The sequence below is a fragment of the Pangasianodon hypophthalmus genome, chromosome 18 (assembly GCF_027358585.1).
Source record: "Pangasianodon hypophthalmus isolate fPanHyp1 chromosome 18, fPanHyp1.pri, whole genome shotgun sequence".
Classification (NCBI taxonomy): domain Eukaryota; kingdom Metazoa; phylum Chordata; class Actinopteri; order Siluriformes; family Pangasiidae; genus Pangasianodon; species Pangasianodon hypophthalmus.
This window is the reverse complement of record NC_069727.1, coordinates 545,547-564,613: the sequence shown is the minus strand read 5'-3', so window position 1 is coordinate 564,613 and position 19,067 is coordinate 545,547. Positions and strand designations below refer to the sequence as shown.

General features: G+C 40.5%; 1 protein-coding gene across 1 annotated transcript; it reads left to right on the top strand.

Moving 5' to 3' along the window:
• The first annotated feature begins 274 nt into the window (after window positions 1–274).
• LOC128321199 (myelin-associated glycoprotein-like) lies at window positions 275–14,095 on the top strand. Its single transcript, XM_053241842.1, has 9 exons — window positions 275–353; window positions 1,720–1,802; window positions 7,752–8,117; window positions 8,226–8,552; window positions 8,631–8,888; window positions 12,366–12,647; window positions 13,343–13,433; window positions 13,578–13,638; window positions 13,698–14,095. The coding sequence occupies exons 2-9, from the start codon at window positions 1,754–1,756 to the stop codon at window positions 13,824–13,826; spliced, it is 1,563 nt and encodes a 520-aa protein (XP_053097817.1). The 5' UTR covers window positions 275–353; window positions 1,720–1,753; the 3' UTR covers window positions 13,827–14,095.
• The last annotated feature ends 4,972 nt before the right edge of the window (window positions 14,096–19,067 follow it).

The window sequence follows — 19,067 nt, the reverse complement described above, 5'->3', positions numbered from 1 at the left end:
GTCACTTATGTCACACGTGTTACTGACATAATAAAATGTTCAGATGTTCAAATGTTACTAGTTAAATTATAAATCTAAAATAAAAAAAATGTTCAGTCATCAAGGCTTGAGAAAATTCATAAAGTCCATTTGGGGTCATTTGCCCAAAAAGTGTGAGAACCCCTGAACTAGAAGTGCACATTTCCTGTTAAGATAGAGGAAGCTGTGGGGTGTGTGTATATATATATATATATATATAATATGTATGTGTGTGTGTGTGTGTGTGTGTGTGTGAGACAGAAAGGTCCTTATCAGCATGTTGTTTAAAACTGAGGACACTTCAGTTTGAGAACTGGAGACTCGAACACACTCAGGTAAGAGCTGCTCCCTGTTTGTTTTCATAAACGGATTTCCACGATAATGTTGTGTGTTGTGTATTATATGTTGTGTACTACGTGTATTACATGTTGTGTATTGTATGTTGTGTGTTTTTATATAAATAGTGACCAAATGAAACATTTTTAGTGGATTAACAAGTGAATCTGTTATTTAACAGTGAGACAGATTGACTGTGTATCAGTGTGAAAAATACTCTGTTGGGACGTATATTTTATTTATTCAGTAACACATTAATGTTTCTCTGTCACACACATACACACACACACACACAGTGTTAATTAATTTGAACTCTTACTCTCATCTGCTGTCAGCCAATCAAAACACTCTCTACTATCTGAGAAATATCATTTGACAAAAACTTTATTGTTTGAAAACTGATGAAATATAAACAGGTCACAGTCGTGCACTCAGAACATTGAACCCAAATGCATCCTTTTGTACTTCTCTATCCTGCTCTAAATGTTATTTCTCTCTCTCTCTATCTCGCTCTCTCTCTCTTAATTAAATTAAATTCAGTTAAACAGAGCTTTATTGGCTTGAATGGTACGTTATTGCAAAAGCAAGTAGATAAATGAACAGATTGTAACAGTATTAACAGTATGTGGCAGCGGCGGCGTGGTCGAGTGTCAACTGCAGACGGAGAGGAGTCGGGTTGAACTGTGACTGCGGTGAGCCAGAGACAGAGGGTGTCATACATGGCAGAGCTTGCAACACACACAAACACACACACACACACACTGCATAGCATTTATCACACAAGTGTCAGCAGATGCATGTATATCACAGAATGTCCCTGATAAGGCTCACTGCTTGCTGCATTTCAACAGTGGGACTCAGTCACTTAGTCAATTAGTCACTTCAATTAGTCAGTGAACGAATATGCATCTTCTTACAGGTATTGTGATGATATCAATTGATTGTGCCTGTTACTCTAGGAAGCCACTAGATGGCACTGTGTTATATGTTATGTGTTAGAGACGAGGCAGAAAGAATACGAGAAAAAGAAAGACATCCTAAGTCTGCACTGAGAAATCATTCTGCTAAAATAATATTAGATGGCTATTGTTGACAGCTATTAAAAAAAACAAACAAACAAACAACAACAAAAAAAAACAGTTCCTCATTTGGGAAAAACATTGTTCTGAAACGTAGTTAACTTTTTTTTTTTTTTGCAAAATTACTGCACACTTACTTTATATTTAACAAATTTTAAAAATTGTTGTTTGCTGCACAGTTTGTGTTTATTTCTTTTCTCTTCAAAAAATATACACATATATATGTGAGACTTGAGTGGGGTGAACATGAGAGGAGGATCTAAGGGTGTGTGTGTGTGTGTGTTAGTCTCTTCTCCAGGTGATCTTTCCTGAACAGAGAGATGAAATCAGCAGAGAAACTCATCATCATCGTTTGTTTTCTGTTTCAAGGTTTGTGTAGAATTTATATTTAATGTGTGACCTGATAACGTAAGTGTGTTAAACTCAGGCAGTAACTGAATCAGTTTGGTGTGATTCTGTAACACAACTGCAGTTTGGAGTAAATATTTCTACACACTTTAGATAAATGCTGTGTGTGTGTTATTGTTTGTGTTGTGCATGTTACTTTATTAATGATTTTTTGTTGTGTGTTACTGTAGTAACGATTTTGTGTTGTGTGTTACTGTAGTAATGATTTTGTGTTAGTGTTACTGTAATAATTTACAGATTTCGTTACAGATTTTGTGTGTGTGTTGTTTAGCCATTGCCTAGTATGCACACTTGGGTCTGCTCTACTGCTCCATTTCACACACATACATTTTCATTACTCAATACTTTTCCCCACTGATCGCCACACTACACACACCAGATAAGTTTAAAACATCACATCTTTATTAACTTATCTGTATGGTTGTTTATTCTGTTTTTGTTTGTTCTGTAGATTGTCTGTGTTTGTCATGTCTATCATCCGGGTCCAGTCTGCTGAGGGTACTAAAGAGCTAGGGGCTAAACACAGGTAGTGGTTCGCGAGTCCTCATATCGTAGGTTTTCCTCCCCTGTATCTGCGCAATTTGATGAAATTAACATGTAGAAGGTGGTTAATATGTATGTTCATATAATGGTCATATTATGTTATATGTGTACGAATATGATGATGTAATCTTACGTTTATGGGGCGGTTGTTGTATTAATACTTATCTGATACTTACCCTTATAATTGCTCATTCCGAGTGGGCGGAGCCTTGGCTTTATAACGGGGGTGCTCACCTACATTTGAGGGTTGGTTTGTAGGTTGGTTTGTTGGTTGATGACGAGTAAGGTGTGCAAAGGTAGTGCCATCAAAAGTATTATTATTGTAAACCTTTTTGAAGAAGGCAATCCAGCCAAGAGCTATATATATTTTGTAAATATTCATTTCTGTTTCCACCATCTTCTAAATTTTTTTTTGTGCAGTTTCAATTCAATTCAATTTTATTTGTACAGCACTTTTAACAATGGACATTGTCACAAAGCAGCTTTACAGAAATAAATATATTCAGGATATAAATTTTAAATGTATAAATTTATCTCTAATGAGCGAGCCAGAGGTGACGGTGGGAAGGAAAAAATCCTTGAGACAATATGAGGAAGAAACCTTGACAGGAACCAGATTCAAAAGGGAACACATCCTCATCTGGGTGACACCCGATAGTGCGATTATAAATCATTCCCTTCTATAACTGTGTGCTACATGGTTCAAAAAGTGCAATTGTGTAACCTCAAAAGTTCATTATAGTTAAGTCTATTTTGTTGAAGTTATCAACTCTTCACTGATGTGCAAAACTGTTAGTGGGAATTGCAGTCCTAAAGCTATCATAGCAAAACTGTTTGTATCAATTGAACTCCAAAGCCATCTTGATGGTTTCTAAGTGGTACCATCCACAACAATCTCATGTAACTTTAGGCTGTCAATATGGGACCATCCTTAGCAGCAGCGAGTGGTTTTCAAGTGATGAGAACTCCAGCCAGAAGTAGGGCATCAGGATGGATCAGGCAGGTCTGTAGAGCAGAAAGGGTCAGGATCACTGTTATCTCAGGCATGGCATGTGTAGCTCGACAGAGAGAGAGAGAGAGAGAGAGAGAGAGAAAGATTATTGGGTATGCTCTAGTTGTCACATAATGGTTAAGGACAATGTACTTTGTGTGCAGAGAGCAAGCAGGGACTCCAGCAAGACTAGCTATGACAGCATAACTAAAAGGGAGAGCCAGAAGCTAACACAGACATGATGGAGTCCTGGGACATAAAGCTCCAGCCACTCCACCATCGACAAACCTGAGTGAACACGTGAGAGTGGGGAGGCGACAGCATCCAAACATCCCAGTTCACCACAACACTCTATGCCTGTGAAACCCTCCAGACCTGCCCCTGTACCTAAGAAAAAACTATTCACAAAAGGCTTGACTAAACAAATATGTTTTCAGCCTCGACTTAAACACTGAGACTGTGTCTGAGCCCCGAACACTAAGTGGAAGGCTGTTCCATAACTGTGGGGCTTTGTATGAGAAAGCTCTACCCCCAGCTGTAGCCCGCATTATTCGAGGTACCAACAAATAGCCTGCACCTTTTGATCTGAGTAGGCATGGCGGATCATAAAAGACTAGAAGTTCGCTCAGGTACTGAGGCGCAAGACCATTCAGTGGTTTATAGGTCAATAGTAGTATTTTATAATCAATGTGAATTTTTTCTGGGAGCCAATGCAGTGTGGATAAGATAGGGGTGATGTGGTCATATCTTCTGATTCTAGTAAAAACTTTTGTTGCTGCATTTTGGACTAACTGGAGCTTGTTTAAGCTCCTTCATCCAAGGCATTACAATAAGTCACATGGATACTGTAAATAAACGTCCTCTCATTGAAGTGCTGTTGCGGCAGAGAGCCTGTATGAGTGGTGTCAGAAGTGTGATGGCTAGCTGCAAAACAGTGCTTGTTGGAAAATGGAACAGGAAGAGTCTACGGTCCCAGAGAATGACTGTGCAGGAGGAAGTGGCTTGGGACATACTGGATGAGGAGGAAGAAGAAGCAAGGGCACACCTCAAAGCCAGATCCCCTCAGCACACGCCACTCACAACTGCTCCAGAGAGTGAAATGGAGAAGCTGATGCGAGACTTGCTGATGGCTAAGCAAAGGGGAGGAGCTTCTCTATGAACTCCAGGGTCTCAGAGAGTCAATCCAGCAGCGGAGATCACCAGAATTGACTCTGAGTCTGTGTTTGGAGCTCCTCATCCCAGTGGCTCATTGCAATGTGGTGATGTCATCAGAGAGACATCAGGTGAGTTCAAATCCATTTGCAGATCCCCTCCAAGTGACTGATCAGCCGTGTGTGCCACGTCTGGAGCCCAGAATGCTGGCATATCAAGAGGGGGAGGATATAGAGAACTATCTTCACCATTTTGAGCATCTGGCAAGGACCTGGAGATGGCTGGAGGAGGAATGGGTCGGTTGGTGCCACTACTCACTGGAAAAGCGCTGGAGGTGTACATTGCTATGGACAAGGAGAGGGCTGTCATCCTAAGTTAGAACACAAAGCAGCTGCTCCAGGATGATGATCTCTCCTGTTTCCTCCTTGGTGCATTGCTCCAGTCTGACCCAGTGAAAATAGAGACCCTTTAAATTGTGGTAGGTTTTGGTGGGTGTTTTTCCCAGCATTGTAGATGTTTGTCCGTCGCAATGTGGTAAGTATCTGCAGAGATGTCGAATTTCTCCAAAAGTGCCTCCTTCAGGTCATCACAGACAATGGCCCTGTACTCATTCATAGCGATGCATGCCTCCAGCTTAGTGATATACCCTTTCTGTGAGTAGTGGCACCAACTAACACACCCATTCGTCCTCCCTTTGAAAAATCACCCACAGACAGACAGACTTGTGAAAAGATTCAACCCAACCCTCAAGAATATGTTAAGGAAGTTTGTCAATGACTAGTAAGGACTGGGATAAATGGCTGCCATTTCTGCTTTTTGCCTACGAAGAGGTGCCCCTAGCTTCTACAGAGTTCTCTCCCTTCAAGCTGGTGTATGGCTGGCCTGTCCAAGGACTGCTGAACCTGTTGAAGAAGTGCTGGGAGGACCAACATCATTTGCTGAGGGAGAGCGAGATATTGTCCAGTACATATTGCAGATGAGAGTCTGTCTGGTGACTTATCGAGAGCAGGCACATGAAAATCTAGAGAAAGCCCAGAAAGTCCAGAAGTTGTGGTATGACCAATATGCGAGGCACCAAGAGTACCAACTGGGACCGAAGGTGCTGCTGTTGCTGCCTACATCTTCAAGCAAGTTGTTGGCAAAATGGCGAGGACTGCACACCATACACAGGAAGATGGGACCAGTCACGAATGAGGTTCATCACCCAGACAAAGGTAAAGAGAGCCAAATTTACCATGTCAACCTCATCAAGGAGTGGCGAGAGAGGATGCCTGAGGGGAAGAAAGCCAGATGACAGAGTGCATGATGAGGCTGTGAAGTGTCCCCAGTCTATGGTGAGCCTGGATCATCTGGAGGGTGCCCAAAGGGAAGAGCATCAGTCGATCTTTGCGGCCTACACTGAACTCTATAGATCCAAGCCAGGGAGAACCCATGTTTTGACCCTACTCTTTTTCAGCAGAGGCTTTACTGTGTACTAGAGAACCTAGTTGCTTCGCTGAAAAAGGAGATTAATGTGATGAGAGACATAGAAGTGATAAAGCTATCAACCAGCGTGTGGCGTAGTCAGAGCATTTTGGTACCCAAGAAAGTCAGTTCACTAAGACTCTGCATAGACTTCAGAAAACAAAAGGACCTTGCAAGGATTACTGGTAAGTTCCGCTGGAGAAAAAGTCCAAGAAATATACCACATTCAGGACACCCATGAGCCTATTCCAATTCACAACTATGCCATTTAGGGCACCAGTGACGTTCCAGTGACTCATGGACCATGTTCTCAAAGACCGTGAGGACTGCTGTGTCATTTACCTGGACGATGTGGTCATCTACAAAGATACCTAGAATGATCACCTCCAGCATTTGCGCAGGGTTCTGAGGAAGATCTGTGTAGTTGGCCTGACCCTGAATGTGTCCAAATGTGAGTCAAGTGACCTGTTACCTGGGGTTTCAGCTAGGAATGGCGACGAGAGGCCCAAAGTCGGCAAGGTATTAGCTGTCTGCATCTGCCCCAGATCCCGCACGAAGAAGGAGGTATGCTCATTCCTAGGGCTAGTTGGGTGGTACCAGTGCTTCATAGCACAGTTCTCAAGCATAGCAGTACCCCGACTAACCTGACCACTAAAGTTGTCAAGAATCCAGTGACCTGAACATAGGCCTGTGAGCAGGCCTTCACACAGTTAAAACATCCTCTGTGCACACCTCCAGTCCTGAGGTGCCCTGACTTCACCAAAAGGTTCCTAGTTCAGGTGGATGCATCTGCCAATCACATCAGAGCATTGCTGGTTCAAGGGGATGTCAGCCAGGAGCAACCTATACTCTACCTCAGTCATAATCTTCTGCCCAGAGAGAGACGTTATCCCACCATAGAGAAAGAGCGCCTAGCCATTAATTGGGAATTGGACAGCCTTCAGTACTACCTGTTGGGAAGGGAATTTGACCTTGAGACAGATCATATAGCACTTACATGGATACATAACATGAAGGACCACAATGCGCGGGTGACTCGATGGTACCTTTCTCAACAACCACTATTGCGGGTGAGTCATCATTTTGTGTAGAGAGCCTCTACCATCACGAGTCAATACAGTGTGTGTGTGTGTGTGTGTGTGTGTGTGTGTGTGTGTGCCAGAGTAATGGCGGCAGCAGTGTGAGTGTGTGATACTGGGGAACAGAGTTCATCCTGAAGAAACTTGCAGTTTATTTGTTTCACTCACTGCGGAAAGAAGGAAAAGAAAGGAATATATCCTATCCATTGCAAGAGAATGTTGTGGAGACGCAGCAGGCAAACTTTTTAAACAAGAGGGAACCATTCTAAGACATGATCTGGATTCATGGAGTGGGCTCTGTAGCTCATATATACACATTCACTGCCACATTCACTGCTAGAAAAACCCCATACTGCACTATTAGATAATTGGCGTATTGGCGTGAGAACCCAGTTACCCAAGCTTGCTTACTATATATATATATATATATATATATATATATATATATATATATATATATATATATATTATTATTATTATTTGTTGAGATTGTTGAAACAGGAACTGACTTTTTCTTACAAATTATTTTTGGGACATTTCTTGGTTTTGTGAAACCAAGAGTAGAAAACATTACAGTGTGTTACTGTAATAATGATTTTGTGTTGTGTGTATGTTACTGCAGCAATGAATTTAGTTACTGTAGTAATGATTTTCTGGTGTGTGTGTGTTGTGTGTTCGCAGGTGTTTTGTGTAGAGAATTCTCCATCAGTCTACCAGAGAGTGTAGAAGCTCTGAGAGGACTCTGTGTTCTCATACCCTGCAGTTTTGAGATTGAAGAACAATATGATGCAGATTTCCAGTCAGATCTTACAGGAATCTGGTTAAAAGACAGTACTAACCATAACGATAATAAAGTCTTTAACTCTAAAGAAACTACAGAGAACAACATTAAAGGGGAAATTATAGGAGACCTCCACATGAAGAACTGCACCACCATCTTCTACAACATCAGAGAGAGTGACAGTGGAAGATATTACTTTAGATTTGAAACTTCAGAAAAACTGAAATACACATATAAATCTTCATCAGTAGATATAAGAGTGCGAGGTGAGAGCTGCAGCAGTGTGTGTGTACAGTGTAACTGTAATTACACTAATGATGCACTGGAACACATTTAAAACTCATCTCTAATGTGATACTGTGTGTTTATCTCAGACTCTCCAATCAGCCCCTCAATAACACTGTATAAGGAGGATCAGGGGAAGGTGGAGGACCAAAATGAGGTGGTGGAGGGAACTTCAGTGAGTCTCATTTGCTCTGCTCCAGCTCCTCCATGTCTCTTAAAGCCTCCCACTTTTACATGGAACTTCCTGCCTGAGGAGAGAAGACAGGAGCAGAACCACAACACCAGCTTCAGTTCCTCTCAGCTGAACTTCAGCGCTACTCACCTGCATCATGGAGTCGATTTCACCTGCACTGCCACCTACCAGCTCCAGAACAAGAACAAATCAGCACAGAGCTCTTTTACACTACATGTTCTGTGTAAGTGCTGATTAATTCACATTCACTACACTTTTAATGATTCATGGAGTCTCCTAAATCCTGTTCTTCCTCCTTTAGATGCTCCTAGAAGCACGTCAGTATCAGCGTCTCCATCTGCTTCAGTGCTTTTGGGCAGTTCAGTGTCTCTGAGTTGCAGCAGTGATGCAAACCCAGCAGTGCTGAACTACACCTGGTACAGAGAGAACGGAGAGCAGATAGGAACCGGAAAACATCTCACCATCAACACGACTGATTCTACACAGAGTGGTTTATACTATTGTAGAGCTCAAAACCAGCTCGGAGATCAGAACTCATCTGTGTACCTGGATGTTCAGTGTGAGTACAGTGCTGGAGTATATGTGGAAGAATTTGCTCATCACAAAGTAATTTTTGTTAGTAGTTTTGTATAGTTTTATATATAAAATATATATATATATATACATATATATATTTTATTGCTCAGGAAACAGTTCTAACCCTTACCTGTGTCCAGAGGTTTTGGAAACATGACTAAAGAAAATACACACCAAAAATGTTGTAACTTTTCATTTCTTTACACTATAAACAGAAAACATGTCATAGTTATAGCTTAGATGTTGAACAGCACGACTATTGTTAACAAAGAGCAGACTTAATTGCATCCTGAGATATATCATTCCTAAGAAGAAAATTTTTTGAAAATTGCTCTAAATGCTTAATTTTTAACATAGTTTTATAAACAATTTCTTAACCTTAAAAACTTTAAACCTAAGGCGAATAGTTTTTTTAATCAGAATTTAAAAGGTTTTCTGTCAAGTGGTACTAAGAAATTGACCTTGTAAAATGTCAGAATAATAAGCGTTTCATTCAGACAGAAATTGCTTCTAAACACCCTTAGGCTTTAAGGGTTTAAACTCATTGACGAGGTCTGTCTCTCTTTAAAACTTACTGCCATTGTTGTGATTGTTGTCATGGGCTGCTTCTCAAATCAAAAACTCTGTCCTTACATTTACTTTCTGTAGTTTTGTAGGCTATATAAGAAGATTTTAATATTCAAACACTAACTATAAAGAAAAACCAGTTAGTGTTAGTACTCAATAATGGTCTACAATAGTACATAAGTATGCATTTTGAGACACACTAAAAGACTAAAATATTACATAAGCTCTTAATTTAAATGGCTTGTTTGACTGGGGAAACAAAAATGTCCAAAATTTTGAGTTTTGACCTGAGTCCTGAAACACTGCAGTATACAGTATTTTTATTTATTTATATTTTTTTTTTATAAATGTTTAGAAATTTTTATGTATTTTCTATAAAAAAAAAGGACACCTATTATTTTTCTTCTTTTAGGAGATGGTTTGTTTCATTTCATGCAATGTAAAGTCTGGATCCATAGCTTTCAAATGGTATATTGTTTATACCAATGTATTCATGAATTTTTGAAGGGGAAAGTCCCCAAATTATTATACAGGCCTGCTGGCCTGGTACTGGGCTGATTCAGGTTTAAGGGGTTAAAGTCAGTGTGCATAAAATTACTAAACATTCCACAGTTTGACCTGGAAACCTTACAGACAGGGATGTTTTGGCTCTGATGTGCCATCTAGAGAATGTCACATTTAATACTCCAGATGGACATAAAATAAAGAGGCAAGTGTGTGAACAATGCTGCTTGCGATGCCACAGCTTCTGAGCACACACACGAAGTTGTGTGTTAAGTGTAATCCAGGCTCCTCTGTTTCATGTCAGGCCATATCACACCACCACACTGTTGATTATTTTCCTTTAATGATATGCTCCATCACATTTTATTCCTTATGTATTGTTTGAAGCTGGATGTGACAGCAGAAAGAGCTGTGCCCTTTCAAACACACCTCCTGCCTTTAATGGTGTGTCAAGAAATGTATGTCACCTTTCCCGCTAGACTGATAAGTCTGTGCAGGGAATAGTAGTTAGTGATATTAATGTGAAAGGTTTAAGATGTTCAGATGTTGGTAATTTTGAGAGTTGAGGTTGTTGATATCAGCTATCTCATGCACGATGTCTGATTAGAAATTCTCTATGTGAGAACAAAGCCAGACTGTATTAATCCTCTGTTTATGGCTGCACAGTGTGGGCAGGTATCACTGTAGCTGAATCCCATGAGGAGGTGTTTGCTAATGCAGTGTTACTGTGATTTTGGCCATGGAAAAACACATGGCCAAATACAATATAAGGCCAAAAGTATGTGGACATCTGACCAATCCCATCCATATGTGCTTGTTGAACATCCCATTCCAGATTTATTCCCCCTTTGCTGTTATAATGAGCTCCAGTCTTCTGGGAAGCTTTCCACTAGATGTTGGAGCGTGGCTGTGGGGATTTGTGTTCATTCAGCTAGAAGAGCATTAGTGAGATCAGGCGCTGATGTCGGCTGAGGCCTGGGGTGCAGTCAGTGTTCCAGTTCATAGTAAAAGTGTTGAGGTATAGAATAATTGAAATCTGCTCTTGGTTACCATAGACCAGAAGCTACAAAATTTTTCCCCAAGCCCCCCCTTCCGAGTTTTTTAAGAACTCTTTGGAAAACGTGACAAGTTACAGAGAAAAGGTAGCTGATTTTGGGATGGGTAATAATTTATGGGATTGTCTTGTGCAAGTCTCAGTCCTCAGTAACCCATCTGTGGTAGAATCTGTGGTAGTTGCAGCAGTGATGCAAACCCAGCAGTGCTGATCTACACCTGGTACGGAGAGAACGGCGAGCAGATAGGAACCGGAAAACATCTCACCATCAGCAAGACTGATTCTACAAAGAGTGGTTTATACTACTGTAGAGCTCAAAACCAGCTCGGAGATCACAGCTCTTCTGTGTACCTGGATGTTCAGTGTGAGTCTTGGTCTTGTACACATATGCAGTGTCTAGTGCATTTGAATCGAACCCTGGTGCGTTTTCCTCTTTGGTGAGGTTCATTTGTGCAGGTAAGAACACAGCAATCAGACAGAGGTGGGGACCAATTCAATTCAATTCAGTTTTATTTGTATAGCACTTTAAACAATGGACATTGTCACAAAGCAGTTTTACAGAAATATATATTATAAATTTATAAATTCTCTTACAGGACCAAAACAACAGTCCGAGACCATCTCAGTGAGGTGATCTCGGTACAGTTCCAATCAAACTCTAGTGTGGTTCTATTCTATCTGATTGAGTGTCGATGTGGCCTTTGAAGGAGTTGTCCTCGTGAAGTCACTTTGTTCAGGGCTGATCGATGGCGACACAGCATGTTTTAGTTGGCTTCCTTTTGCAGGTTGATCCTTCCGTGTATTCGCTTCCTGAAGAAGTTCAGTTGGTTTCATAACTTGGTGAGGTCCAGCTGTCCAACGAAGATGAAAGCCACTGTTTCGCTTACTGTTAAAAGTGAAAGTAAACTTGCACAGAAAAAAAGACAGACAAAATCATGTACAATGTACAGTGGTGAGGGAAAACTCCCTGAGACATCATGAGGAAGAAATCTTGAGAGGAACCAGACTCAAAAGGGAACCCATCCTCATCTGGGGGACACCCGATGAGGATGGGTGCGATTATGAATAATTTCCCTTCTATAACTATAAAGTCAAAATGTTTAATTGTGTAAACAGGAACTTCTGAGGAATATTTCTGAATTCATCATAGGTTTAATGGTCCAGGACAATAAATTCCAAAGTGACTTTTGAAAGCAGTTGATGTTAGTTGATATTGTTGGTACTGAAGGCTCTAAAGTGCTTGATTGTCCTTCTAGATGAGAAGGAGGAAGAAAACAAAAAGCACCTAGTCAGTTTCTCTCTGTCTCTCTCTCTCTCTCTCTCTCTCTCTCTCAGATGCTCCTCGGGTCTCCTCCAGCTGTAACAGCACTCAGGATTTGATCGTGTGTTCCTGTGAGGCTCATGGAAATCCATCTCCTAAACTGGAGTGGCGTGTCTCTGGTCAAAATTCTTCAACCACCAGAGAAGAGTCTGTGAACAACACAACCTCAAGAAGCCTCATCTCCATCCATCAATCATTTACGGACATGCTCACTCTGCAGTGTGTTGCCTCCAATAACCTGGGCATTGACACCCAGCTCTTCTACTTTAAGAAAGTAGATCATCACTCTGCTAAAGGTTAGAAACACCAAAACATTATTAATTTACACCTTCACATCTTGTTCACTAATTCAAGTGTAGAGGATGCAGAAGATAGGGATAGGTGGAGAGTGATGATTCGCTGTGGCGACCCCTGAAGGGAAAAGCCGAAAGAAGAAGAAGAAGACAGCTTGTTCACTAATTAACAGTGTTCTGTTCCATTGACTCCCATTGATCTCTTTAGATTTCATAGCAATACAACCATTTAATATTAATTATTCTATAATATAAAAATAATGATGAATAAAATTTAGCCCTAAATGTATTAAACAAGATAAGACTTAATTAATCCCAGCTGAGAAATTCCAGTGTTACAGCAGCAGAACAAGAGACAATAAACACTATAAAAGGCAATATAGCAGCTGAAGAATAGTAAAATGTTAATTACAAAAGCAACTATACAAAAGTATAAAAGTGTAAACAATGGAACAGTTTACAAGAAAAAGCCCCAAAAACTCTGTGAAATACAGAGGTGGATCAGTGGTGCTTTGAGTTAATTACATAATCAGTGATGCAGGTATTTATTACACAAGATTTCCCTATTATATAATATCCTATAAATGTGGAATATGAGTAAAATCATTAAACTGATGTTGAACAATTCAGTAATATTTATTAATGAATAATGTATTTATTCTCATTCACTCCAAACTCTCTGTGTTTTATTATTTTAGGTTCAGGTGTGGATATTTCCTCTGTGCTGATTGGTGCAGCTGCTGGAGTTTCAGTATTGGTGATACTGCGTGGTATATTCCTGTGTGTAAGGTGTGTTTACTGTAAAAATCTTTACTCTAGATACTGTAGGTTTATTAACCAAAAAAAATTATTAGAAAATTTAACTTAAATTTTAAGCACTTTTGGGATTTAATGAATAAATAATATTATGAATTGAGATTTTTTTTTCTTCAGGAGAGTGAGTCCTTCCTGGTCTGGACAAGGAGACACAGCAGGACTCGTTTTAAATGACAGGGTCAGTGTGAAATTTCAGGCACGGATATGAGAGTTGGAGTTTCCTGTCGATTTCCACAGGCTGTTCGACAGGAAGAAGACGGAGAGTCTGTGTTTGCGAACAAACAGGTTTCATCAGAGTCGCTTCATTACTCCACTGTTGTGGTTCCAAGCAGAGCAGCCAATGAAAAGCCAGACACAATTATATAATGTGTTTTGTGCTATAATGTGAGTTATGCAGTTTATAAATTCTGTTTTATCTTAATTTCTCCACTTACAAATCTACCTACTTCCTTTTATTTCATGAATTTTTGATTTTGGTGAAAATTATTATTTTTTTCTTTTTTCCTTTATTGTGTTTTGGATCATTTCAAATGTTTATTAATACTTTGATCTTATTGCTTATTTCTATTTAAATCTTAGCTCTGTCTAAAATTTAGTTTAAGACAAATAAAAATGATGACAGATGGAAAATGATAAATAAAAATCAAGTGATATTTGCTTTCAAACATTTTTGCATTGGTGTGTAATGATGTGCGTTTTATGTAATATTATTGCTCATAATCATAACCATACAACAATTTTGTTTCTATGCCCAGTTTTGGCCTTAGATTTTCCTTTGCATACACAGTCCACTATGTGTTCTGGATCCACCTCCCCTGCGTAGTTCAAGTTCAAGTCTTTTTTTTTGTCATTTAAACCATATACAGCTGGTACAGTACACAGTGAAATGATATAACATCCCTCCAGGACCATGGTGCTACACAAACAACACAGAGCTACATGAGACTACACGTAGTCAAACGTATGCAAACGTGTGCAACAGCACAAGACAGTAAAACGATTACTAAACCTGACAATAGGCACAGTAAAGGACAGTGCATAAATGTGACATACTAATTAGCAGGTGGTCAGTACGGTATTTGGTTTACGGTGTTTTACCAGCAATTTAAGAAAGAAATGTGCAAGAGGTAGTGGAATGGAGTTCAGTTGAGCGGATGTATGTGTGGGCTGGTGTCAGACCAGTCTCTGGGTAAGAAACTGTACACAGTCTGGCCGTGAGGGCCCAAATGCTTTGGTACCTTTTGCCAGACTGCATAAGGATGAAGAGTTTGTGTGTGGGGTCATCCATAATGCTGGTGGCTTTGTGGATGAACAGGACAATAGGCCCAATGTGGGCTGGTCCTAGCCATGGAATAGGAGAGCTCCACCTACACCAGTAGGCATGGGCGAAGGAGAGAGTTGGAAATTCTCAGCAAGAAAACAGAACAGAAATGGTTGTTTTAATAAGAACAATATCATGTCCAATATCATGTCTATTATGAGTCCTAATAACACACCATTGCCACCTTAGACAGCTGCAGATTTACAGGTTGGATGTTAATGGTAGCTGTTACTGAGCGACAATGAACAGCATGTGGGACATTTTTCAAGTTCTTTTTATCCAGATTGTCCCTAAAAACAGAAATATCCCAAAAGGCATCCAAGGACAAACCTATATAGAAACCTTAGTCATACTCCAAAACCTGTCATCCTATTCAAGATTCAAAGCATTTATTGTCATGTGCACAGTGAGGAAACCAAGTTTCCCTGTACAATGAAATTCTTTCTTTGCTGTCCACATTGAATGCCACGATAATGCAAACTATTTAAAAAATTAAAAAAAAAAACAGACATATACATACAAACAAACATAATAAAGTGTAGAATATAGATTATGTATATAGAAATATAGACTATGTACATCTGTATGTGTGAGTGTGCAATGTTGACTTGTGCAAAACAGTATTACAGTACGTGTAGTAACAGTAATGTGTTCACATGTAGCAGTAATATGAAGTATATCTCTATGTGCAATATTGATTTATGTACAAAACAATAACAATAATAAATACAAAAACAATAGTACAGTAGCCTGTAGCAAATTGAGTGCAACTACACAATAACAATAGCAGCTGTCACATTGACAATCTGCAAATCGAAGTGAAGCTTCTTGATAAGAATAGCAGCAATAACATTTACAAATGTGCAAATTGGGCTGTAGCAGTTCAGTCCACCTAATCTATGAGATGTGTGAGACTAGTCTGTGTCCACTGGCTACCCATTTAAAAGTCTAATGGCTGAGGGGAAGAAGGAGTTCCTTAGTCTGGAGGTTCTGCATTTCACACTCCTGTACCTCCGTCCTGAGGGTAGGAGTGCAAACAGTCCGTATTGTGGGTGGTTTGGGTCCTTAAGGATGGAGGCAGCTCTCCTGTGGACTCTGTGGTGGTAAATAGTCTGCAGAGAGGGCAGTGGAGTCCTGATGATCTTCTCAGCAGTCCTCACCACTCTCTGCAGACGTTTGCGATCCCTCACTGTAGTGCTGCCATACCACACAGTGATGCAGCTGGTCAAGACGCTCTCAACAACACAGATGTAGAAGATGTAGAGGATCTTAGGCGACATGCCAAACTTCCTCAGCCTCCTCAGGAAGTACAGCCGCTGTTGTGCTTTCTTAACCAGCTGGGTGGTGTTGAGTGTCCAGGTGAGGTCCTCACTGATGTGGACCCCCAAATATTTAAAGCTGCTCACCCTCTCCACTTCAAGCTCTCGGATAAACAGTGGCTGATGAGTTCTCCTCTCTTTCTTCATGTCCACTATCATCTCCTTTGTCTTGTCTGTGTTGAGGGTGAGGTTGTTGTCCTCACACCATGTCACAAGACTGGCCACCTCCCTCCTGTAGGCCGCTTCATCTCCGCCAGTGATCCGTCCTATCACTGCGGTGTCGTCAGCGAACTTCACGATGATATTGTCCTTGTGGGAGGCGACACAGTCATGTGTGAACAATGTGTAGAGGATGGGACTGAGAACACACCCCTGTGGGGTGCCAATGTTTGTTATGATGGTGTCTGAAGTCCTATTTCCAATCCTGACACACTGCGGTCTGCCAGTCAGGAAATCCAGGAGCCAGTCGCAGAGTGTGGGGTGTAGTCCAAGTGCAAACAGGTTGTGGGTGAGTTTATGGGGGATGACCGTGTTGAAGGCGGAACTGTAGTCGATAAAGAGCATCCTGATGTAGGTGTCCTTATCTTCCAGGTGAGAGAAGGAAATATGGAGGGCAGCAGCAATGGCGTCTGATGTGGACCTGTTGGTCCGGTATGCATACTACAGGGGATCCAAAGTGTCTGGCATGCTGCTCTGAATGTGGGTCAGCACCCCTCTCTCAAAACACTTCATGATGATTGGAGTGAGTGCTACTGGCCTGTAGTCGTTCAGACAGTTTGGGGGGTTCTTCTTGGGAAGGGGGATGATGGTTGTGGTTTTGAAGCAGGTTGGGACAGTGTTTTGACTGAGGGAGAGGTTAAAGATGGAAGTGAGTACATCAGCCAGTTCTGTAGCACAAGCTCTGAGGGCCCGCCCAGGAATGTTGTCTGGCCCTGCTGCCTTGCGGGGGTTAATCTTCCTCAGTGCTTTGTGTACCATAGCTGATGAGACAGTAGGAGGGAGGGGTAGGGAATTGGGTGGTCCGAGTGTGTGTGTGCCTCCTCTCTGTGTCGACGCTGGAGGTCTCGAGAGGTATTGAGAGCTGTAGGTATTGAGAGCCCTTTCAAATCTAGTGGACATGTTACAGGGAAATACACTCTCAGAAGGGTTGGTAGTTACAGGTTAGGAGTACACCACTAGCAAAACATCTTATTATAAGTGCTTGCAGTAGAGGCCATGGCCGTGCAAGTTGCACCTGATCATTACCATACAAATACTCAGGCTCTACCTGTACTAGGAACTCAATAACTTACCTAAACCCCCCAGAAGCACCATTTCTGTGACACATCCTTTTAACAGTCATCTATATTTTATTTTTCTGTAAATTCAGAATAGGTTTCATTTTGTTATTTTTTGGTGGGAGATGGTAGAAAACACTGAGTGCCTCATAGAGTGTCTTTATACTGAATACATCCAGGTCTTGCAGATTGACCTGTACACAATACAAGTTGCAGTGAACTTTGTGATGCTGTAGGGTGACACACAGGAAGTCCACTTTAATATTAACAACCTGGTTTCTGTGGTCCAGTGACATGTGGTACTTCTTTCCCTCAGCTTCAAGAAGGGGAACAGGGAATTTGTGCCATGTGTTTAATATCTCTATATTGCAGTATAACAAGTATAGCTGGCAATGTCAAAAGTGAGATTTTTGTACTTTTCATATGTAAAACTGTCAAGGTGAATATTGAAGCTATAGAAATGTTGATTGCAACGTAGTGGGCAGGAGCATTACTCACAAAAGCTATTAGCTAGCTAATTTACCTAATTATACTGTTGAATAATGAAGTGATGCCTGATCATTTTAATTGAAATGAAAAAGGTTATATAGTATAGGGATGTAACTAGGCATGTATGATATAATAATTGTATTATCCCTACACCAGGGATTCCCAAACAAGGGGTCATGACCCCATGTGGAGTCAGTTGAAAACTTCATAATCTTTTGTTTTGTTTTATTTTACAAATGAATATAATGAATCACTCTACACACTATGATGATGTATTTTGTGTGCTAATATTTTAAAATGTTACTGGGAGACACATTTGAACGAACTTCATTTAAATGAACAGTGTATGTGCTGTTTTAGTCTTTTCACTATTCTGTCTAATCTACATCTACTGTATCACCGCCAAACAAACTAGAGTTGTGTTTCAAATCGCATGCTTATTCTACACTGTTATTGAGTAACAACAGTCACCAGTTTTCCTATTACTGTTAGTATTAGAATTTAAAAAATTTCTCATGTGACCTTCAAACCAACAGAAAGGTCTGTTTTGTCTTCTGGATTTTCTAGATTATTAAATACTTTTGATGGTAAGGCCAGAGTTTTCGATTTGAGGCACAGCTCATCACAACAATCACGATGACAGTGGAAACCAGATGGACAGGGGTACTTTGGCTCTGATGTACCTATATTGAGTATTGTTTTTTTAATCCTCCAGATGTACATAAATTATGCAAGATGATGGTGCTTCTGCATATACACACAAAGCCATGTGTAAAGTATAAACCAGGCTCCTCTGCTTTGCATCACACCGTATCACACCACCCGGCATGGATTAATTTCCTATAACAACATGCTTTTATTCCTTATGCATCATTTGAAACTGGATGTGACAGCGGAAAGAGTTGCACTCCTCCTGATGTTTGGTACAGGGTCATGAAAGCTCACATTCCCACTGGACTGGTACTTCAGTACAAATAATATTGCTTTGGTTATTAGTCACTTATGTCACACGTGTTACTGACATAATAAAATGTTCAGGTGTTACACTAGTTCTAAATTATAAATCTAAAATAAAAAAAACATGTTTGGTTGTCAAGGCTTGAGGAAATTCATAAAGTCCATTTGAGATCATTTGCCTAAAAAGTGTGAAAACCCCTGAACTAGAACTGCACATTTCCTGTTAAGATAGAGGAAGTTGTGG

Excerpts from the sequence above, each read along its gene's own strand:
- LOC128321199 (XM_053241842.1), top strand. The coding sequence starts at position 1,754 with ATGAAATCAGCAGAGAAACTCATCATCATCGTTTGTTTTCTGTTTCAA. Across the intron at positions 8,889-12,365 it reads TGTGTACCTGGATGTTCAGT|ATGCTCCTCGGGTCTCCTCC; the intron begins GTGAGTACAGTG and ends TCTCTCTCTCAG. Across the intron at positions 12,648-13,342 it reads AGATCATCACTCTGCTAAAG|GTTCAGGTGTGGATATTTCC; the intron begins GTTAGAAACACC and ends TTATTATTTTAG.